An 8,033-nucleotide genomic window follows, 5' to 3' on the forward strand; every position below is an offset into this window, starting at 1 on the left:
TAACGTCACATAAATAAGCGAGACGACGAAACGTAGAGAAAAACGGAAGAAAAATATCAAATTAAATATATGCAAAGCGACATTGCAAAATATACGACAAGTTGCACGCTTTTCGCACATGCGATACATTATGCGTGTGTCTGTGTTCCATCTTTGCTGCATCTAAGCTCTGATTTGATGGACGTTAACTGTCCGTAAAAAATTGTTTATACATCTATAAGCATAAATCTTTATCATCATTTCACATTACGCGAGTTAACAGGCGAGAAATGTTGTAATAGCAAGTTTTTTCACTTGAAATCTGATTGATCGATTGGTCCATTGATTTGTACGTCGATGGATATAAGATGCGACAATGATTAATATTATTATTGTCATAATAATTATCGTTGTTATTGTTATTGCAGGTAAGACGAATCAGTCGTAACATCGTTAGCTGGAACTTGGCATAATATCGAGATTTAAATTCCCTCCCGAAAAATATTGTAATCACGCGGTATTTTTACTATGCCTAATACTTGGAATCTAAAATTTTTACGTTGCATTTCGTTCCCGCCGTTTGGCGAAAAACAAGTTTATTTAGCTTTAGCGACCCGCACGGTATGCGGTGCAGCGTCATTTACACTCTGCATACGCACAATCGTAAGTGGAAAAGAGACACACACGCGAAACTTACTCATACACGTGGTAGCTGATATAGCGGAGCTTTAGTGTATATAGTTTTGTAAAGTGTTACTAGTCATTGACGATATAGGATATAGATCGAGACAAGCAAGTAGGTATATTATAATGAAGTACCGCTGCTGATTGACGTGTTAAATACATACGAGAAGAATAATTTAAATTCGTTTCCTCGAATGATAATATATTAAATTATCTAGGTATAATTGTTGGTGGAATATATATATATATATATATACATAAGTGAAGAAACGTAAATTTAACCACGAGACAAGTTATATATATATATATACATGTATGTGTATATGTATATACATATATGCATGTATATTAATCATATTATTATTGTAAGAAAAAATTCGTTAATATATTATATAATATAAATATTATAATGTAAACTGTCACTAGAATGTCCAGAATATTAAATAACATAGTGCCATTGAATTAATATTATACACGTATTACAATATGTATAATAATCGTCTATTCGTCAGTATTTTTCACATACATCGTGTACGATTATTTGTAATTTAAAAATAAGTGAGATGTTTGGATAATTCGTTCAAACTTAAGCGCAAAACGATTTTCGAATCTCTCATACGTCACACAGCGGCGTGTGAAGAATGTTCGAGTTGTCAAGAGAAAGGTTTACACGTAACACGTGTTACGTATTCATAATTTATAGTTGGCTATACAGACCGATTTTCGCTCAAGATTTTTATCAGTAATGATTTTAAAAGTGATACGTTATCATACGTCTTTGACTTTATCGATTACAAAAAAGTATATTGACTCCGTTACGGATCAAGGGACGAAAGTTTACCGTTGCGACGAGTGTGAAGTTTGCGCTTGAGTAACGCGCGCGATAGTTTTTTTTTTTTTTTTTTTTTTTTTTTTTTACAACAAGCGAATGAAAAGTGGCGATTTCTTCTACCCAGGGACGAAAGTTGAGCAATTGTGAAAGAAAAAGACACACACGTTCGTTTTATACATATATTCTCATAACTTTTTCATACCGATAACGATACGAAAGCAATTCGCATTTGAACCTAAATCATGTGAAAACGATAAAATTTCATTGACGTTACTGGCGAACGGTTAAGCCGTGGAAAGTTCAAACTTGGCGAACCTTTCAATATTATCAAACACTGCAAGAGGTAAAAATATCCGACAAGTCGATTTTACAACGTCTCGTTGATTTGTTGACAGTTGGTGGACTTGCCCACACATTACTTATCTACGAGTTATCGCAATATCCGAACAGCACATGCACGTATCTTATCGTTATATTATCGTCCCGACAAACTGCCACAGAAAGCCTCACTTTTCGCCTGCGACGAAAAGTTTTTGTTTCATTCGGTCAATTCGCTGTTTGGCGATTTGTTTGTCTGTTTCTTTTTTTTTTTTTTTTTTTCGTTTTTTCGGTTTCTCACGCATGTAAAAATGCTGCCACGTGTTTCGGTGACGAGTCGTACATCAGCTCTGAATTTCTTTGCTTCGTTCTCGCCATGCATAGACAAAAAGGAATAAGAAGAAAAAAAAAAAAAAAAAAAATCGCTACCAAACAGAGAAGCGAGCGCGTCCGTTTTAAAGATATATATATACACACACAGACACACACACACACACACACGCGCGCGCGTATGTATACATATTACTTATCTACAAGTTATCGCAACCAGGTGAAACGTGCAACGTATTACTAACACTTCTGTGCGCATAGAAAATGGAATGCGCGTGTGTGCGTGTATTGAAAGGTGTGCTGTGCTACGTATACGAGAGCTCGGTCTGCATACTGCGGCTTTATTATTGGCGTTAATTTTTCAGCCCGCGATATATAGAAACACACAGAGAGCCTGTTCACCGTTGTGTCTATTACGTGTTCGTAGTTTAGAAAAAGAGGCAATCGGTCTGCTCGCCTGCATCCACGTATATGCTGAGAGATCAATTTTTCACTTCCGTTCCGCCCTGTTACCGTGCTGCGGTTTTGTACATCGAAGGAAGGAAGACGAAAAAAAAAAAGAAAGAAAGAAACAAAAAAGAAAAAAAACGAACGCAGCAGCCCGCGTTAAAATTAATCGACTATATCCGCCACGTGCAGCGGTGACACTTGTGTTTAACGTATTTGTAACAAAGTGATTTAATTATGATCCGTTTACCGAGGCATCTGCCGACCTTAATTGTTCTAACAGCGGTTAGCATGTTCGGTTTTTATTCATTAAGCGTCGTCCTTCGCGGCGCGGGAAACCGTATCGTCAAATTATACGACAATTATAACGTGAACGTCGAGAGGTACGATCGGCTTCATGGACCGCCGATCGAAACTCGAGGATACGAATTTGAGACGAAACCGATACCTGTTAACTGGAGGAACCTGTCCGACGACCAGGTAAATACAATTATCGCATACTCGTTGTATCCGTGGCACACTTACAATGCAAGATGGCGTTGTGCGATCCACGTGAACGTTTTTCTACATATTTATATAAATATGTGTACATATTTATATAAATATATATATATATATGTGTGTGTGTGTGTGTGTGTATATACCTATATATAAATGTACGTAGGTGTAAAGATGACTTGATTTGTTGCACGCATAAGGTTGCGTACCTCCTAAGGATGATGGTGGAGGAATTCGTTATCTCGTTATAGTTCATGTTTTTCTTTTCACGACACAATTCGCTTTTCGAACACGTTGTCCGACCGTAACGTCGTACCGTGTACGTAAATCAGGGTGATCGTTAATTTCTAACATATACTCTTCACCGACCCTGGGATCTATATTGACGATGACGAAAAAATAGTTTGTGAATTGTTGCAGATTTTTGGCTTTATTGGAAAGGTTGCCAAAATCGATTTGAAATTGACGAAAAAAATTATTTGTTCAAGCAGCCTCAATTTTAGAGCAAAAAACGAAGTGAACTTTAGTTCAATTCATCTCGATTGGTTGAGAAAATGTATATCACGGTGTACTTGTCACATTACAACAGGTATAAACGTTGAAACGTATCGTACGCAATTGATAGGTTAGAAAATAGACGGGGAGAAAAATTTACAGCGCGGTGGGTTTTAAAATACTTTTAATTTGTCAAATCGAATTTTATGCCCTCTCCAACCAGGGGACAAATGAAATTTTTTACATTTGGTTTTTTTTTTTTTTTTTTTGTTATTTTCGAGTAAAAAATGGAAAAGAAAATGAATTAAACGATAGTTTTTTCTTCTGTCATAGGCGAAAATGGAGATTTTTCAACAAAAATGAATTGACTAATAGTTTTCTGCTTTCTTAAACGAAAATTGGGTATTTTTTTTAAATCAATTTCAACACCCTCTCCGATCATGCGAAAAGTTTCAAATAATTCACACACTGTTTTTTCGTCATTATATACATATGCATGTCGGAGATCAAGGACCATCCCAATGTGAAACGAGGCTGAAGTTAGCAACGTTGACGTAACGAAACATCAGGAAATAAATCATTATTACGTAATTTTGGAATGACTTTGAAGTCGTCGGGGTTTCAAAATAAAAGAGTATATTCTCTTCTTCGTCATAGTTTGCGAAATTTCAGATATTACCAAAGGTGCAAAGTGAGCATTTTTCTTAAACGTGCGTTGGTAAGTAACGTTAACGATATCATCCTCATAATGTGAGCATCTGTATAATAATTCAGGTTCACAGTCTGTCCGCCCTTGGTAAACGATTGCTATCCGTCGGCGATATCAGCGAGGTAAAAGACGTCCCTAAAGATCCTGCAAAGGAGTATCTGATAGTCGTATGGAAGCACGGACCGTTCCTAGAGAGAAGACACCTCAAGCATTTCACCAACGATGCGTAAGTCATTATTATCTAGTTTTTTTTTAACCCTTACTTGCCTCACTTCTGTAGAATCACCCACTTGCTAAGAAAGCGACAAAAATTTTTACAAAAAATAAACTATTGAACATTTTTTACTTGATTGTAAAAGTTTTTTTTAGAACATATTGAAAGTCTACTTCGAAGGATCGAGTAGTTAATATAGTCAGAAATTAAATTTAAGTGTAATAAAAAAAGATGCGATACAGAAACGGCTATTTTTACAAAAACATTCGCAATTGGTTTTGTTTTTCAATACCAAGGGTTTAAATTTAAGGAAAATACAGCCTGGGGTGGTCTACACCCCCTGGGTGGCAAGTCAGGGTTAAACACAAAGTTCTTCCTCTTCTCTACGACGCTCCGTATGTACAATAAACAAGCGTGACTACGATCACAATAGCGCTAACGACGTCGTATGTACACTCCGCACAACAGATCATCGCCGTGGGAAGATTGTTCGGTAAATAATTGTCGACTAAGTTACGACTCGGGTGACGTCGAAGAAGCTGACGCGGTGCTCATCCACCTCCACAAGACGACGGGGGTAAAGGATTTGCCGGATAAAGTTAAACCGGAGAAAAGGATGAAGCAACGCTGGGTTTTCCTCACCGACGAATCACCCCTGCACACCTTCCTAGCCGGTGGCCAGAGTATCTCGAGTTACAACGGTTTGTTCAACTGGTCCATGAGCTATCGGATGGACAGCGACGTCCCCGTACCTTACGGCCGTACGGTGATGATGATCCAGCGAAACTCGAGCACCGATACCCAGAAGTACACGAAAGCCAAGACCAAGCTGGTGGCGATAATGGGAAGCAACTGCGGCGGGAGCAACAAACGATGGGATTACGCAGCCAGGTTGAAAGTGGCACTGGCCGAGAGGATGGACGCTTATGGTCACTGTCTTAAAGGTGATACGAAAAGCTGCCCGGGACACTTTACCAAGGACTGCGAAGCCCTGGACGACTACAAGTTTTACCTCGCCTTTGAGAATTCTAACTGCAGGGAGTACCTTACGGAGAAACCATTCTGGCACGGATACCGTAAGCATGCGGTACCCGTGATCATGGGGGCGTCGAGGGAAAACTGCAGGCAATTGTTACCACCGAAATCTTACATACACGTTGACGATTTTGCCAATCCGGCTACCCTAGCCGATTATCTCTTGTACCTGGACACCAACGACCAAGAATATTCAAAGTTTCACGCCTGGCGGAACCAATTCGATGTACTCAATGAGCACGGATACTTTCAGAGCACGTCTCGGCATTATTGCCGGCTATGCGAAGCCCTCAATTACAACGATCCGAGCGTCAAGGTTTACAACCATCTCGAAGATTTCTGGAGCAAAACGAAAGACTGCTGGTGATGCTTTGGAGATGTGTTATGTTTTTAGCTTCCTTTCTTTTTTCCATCCTTATTTCTTAACTTATACGTTAACTACTGCGGCCAGTTATGTACATGCCAAAGAATATTATCGTCCTTTAGTATATAAGCAACGTATTTGGCTAGGGTATTCAACAGTCAAATTAAAGTTAAATTTTTTATTACTCTAACATTTCTTCTGTATCTCGGGGTCTACAGTATCAACGTTTATGTTCTTTGGTTATATTATTTTGTACATGCCAACGATGAGCACAACTCGATGTAAAACGAATTGATGAAAATCGTGACTTTCCAAGCATTTGGAATACAAATGATGTATAGTTTTTAAGCGAAATGATGTAATTTAAGTCATTTTGATAATCAACGGGATGGGGATAAAACTCTTCATTTTCGTCTGCGTTCATATTAATAATTGTACAATGAAAGAAATTGATTCTGCATCAGAATCAATCCTTTTCAATTTTCCAATTTATCTGATCGGTTCACTGCGGGTACGCTTTTTCAAACTATATCAAAGGGTAAAAAAAAAAAAATTGTCAAATTCTCTTTCGCGGATTTGTAATCTCTAAAAAATGTATAATTCTAAGTTATACGATACGTATCGAGAACATATGTATTCATCGACGCTTCTGTGCTCGAATAATCGCCCGAAGCGTGCGAACCCAAATGTAAATAATGACAGCAGGTACGGGTATATGTATAAGAACATGAATTACCGAGGTCAAACTGTGCGTGTAAGATATGTAGATACAAATATACATTTATGGAAATATAGCAGAGTCAATATTTAACGCAGGATATCTACGTATTCAAACTTTTTACCCTGCAGCATGTAAAGAATTCAATTTGAAGATCTTATAAAGACACAATAAGAGTGGAGAGAGAAATCGGTTGGATAGGAAATTTTTGTCGGTAAGAGAATGTCAAACATTCATGTCGGTACATCGAAATATCGGTAAGAGGATATGAAATATATCTATTGGTAAGTCAATTGTTCGTTCCAACAACGCAGGATGTATTATATGTATAGTACCTAGAGCTGTTCGTATACGTATCTACAAGAATATGTTTCGTCAGGTCAACGATGCGTTCTTTTGTAGATTTGAAAAAAATTTTTGTACGTAGCCCATTGAAGCTCGGCTGCGGCCCGACCGAAACGCATAAATGTTAATAAAAAATCATTGATCATAACCTGATAAAGTGTTCCTGTATATCCAACTTCTGGTCACGATAAACTCGTCTTATAGATATGGATATTTCGCTGTTCGTTTGTTAGCACGCGACTGATGCGAAGTTTGCAGCGGCTAAGGTGCCTACGCTGAATTGCCTATAATTAGGAGTTCCCTGTTGTGGGTTCACGAAAATGTATCGTATAGCACTTTTTAGCATAAGTTGAAATAGAATAATTTAAAAAGTTCAATGTCAGTAATAAGCAGGATTAATTTCAGTCATGCTACTTACTCGAGCTGCATCGTGAAGATCAGCCCAGCCTCGATGTCCGTAGAAAATTCCCATGAGTATCACGGAATAAGTTTTATATTACCGTGAAAATAACTGAATTTTATCATTTGACTTGTCTCACGATGGTTCGTTTATTGTGGATCTGTTCATTGTATCCTGAAATCACCGTGTGGTTCACAGATACGAACGATGTCTGTTGATCGATTGTACGCTATTGAAGCCCACCACTCAACGACTTCCAAATACGAACCGAAATACCGCGGTCACACTGCACATTTCTTTTATTCCGAGAAGTGTAGCGAAAGAAGAAAAAATCCAACGATGCGAACAGCACGGGCATATTCGACCGTTCAGTTGGCGGTAAGAACTGGGAAATAAAATGTTCTGATTGGCGGAAGTTGTCAACATGGTGGCACACCGATCACCGATTGTTTATTAACTGCAGGGGCGCTGCCACCCGCAAATCCCGCCAAAAACCGTCATTGAAATTTAAAGATGAAGACATTGCCGTAAAGGGTACGCTCAGAGAAAGAGAAACGTGAGATGTACGAGTGTCATAAAATTGCCCATCTTGCGCTGTTAAGGGTATGTAGTACTCCTACCGTTACCGTCCAACCATACTCGCCTTTTGTTTTTTAGAATAAGCA

General features: G+C 38.4%; 1 protein-coding gene and 1 long non-coding RNA gene across 3 annotated transcripts in view; one reads left to right on the forward strand and one right to left on the reverse strand.

Annotated features, from left to right (window-relative positions):
* Window positions 1-7,729, reverse strand: part of LOC124216985 (uncharacterized) — a 21,353-nt gene extending 13,624 nt beyond the window's left edge. Inside the window, exon 1 of the long non-coding RNA XR_006882752.2 lies at window positions 7,387-7,729. This is a non-coding gene — a long non-coding RNA (uncharacterized lncRNA). The remainder of the gene's footprint in view (window positions 1-7,386) is intronic.
* LOC124216970 (glycoprotein 3-alpha-L-fucosyltransferase A) lies at window positions 2,142-7,116 on the forward strand. 2 transcript variants are annotated; one of them, XM_046622148.2, is made up of 3 exons: window positions 2,142-3,070; window positions 4,358-4,518; window positions 4,975-7,116. In XM_046622148.2, exons 1-3 carry the CDS (start codon window positions 2,828-2,830, stop codon window positions 5,906-5,908), a joined length of 1,338 nt encoding a protein of 445 aa, XP_046478104.1. In that variant the 5' UTR covers window positions 2,142-2,827; the 3' UTR covers window positions 5,909-7,116. The 2 variants fall into 2 exon arrangements, with proteins under 2 accessions (XP_046478104.1, XP_046478105.1); XM_046622149.1 differs by lacking the exon at window positions 2,142-3,070 and adding an exon at window positions 3,882-4,274.
* Window positions 7,730-8,033: the final 304 nt, after the last annotated feature.

Source organism: Neodiprion pinetum, chromosome 4 (assembly GCF_021155775.2).
Source record: "Neodiprion pinetum isolate iyNeoPine1 chromosome 4, iyNeoPine1.2, whole genome shotgun sequence".
Classification (NCBI taxonomy): Eukaryota; Metazoa; Arthropoda; class Insecta; order Hymenoptera; family Diprionidae; genus Neodiprion; species Neodiprion pinetum.

Excerpts from the sequence above, each read along its gene's own strand:
- LOC124216970 (XM_046622148.2), top strand. The coding sequence starts at position 2,828 with ATGATCCGTTTACCGAGGCATCTGCCGACCTTAATTGTTCTAACAGCG. Across the intron at positions 3,071-4,357 it reads GGAACCTGTCCGACGACCAG|GTTCACAGTCTGTCCGCCCT; the intron begins GTAAATACAATT and ends ATAATAATTCAG. Across the intron at positions 4,519-4,974 it reads AAGCATTTCACCAACGATGC|ATCATCGCCGTGGGAAGATT; the intron begins GTAAGTCATTAT and ends TCCGCACAACAG.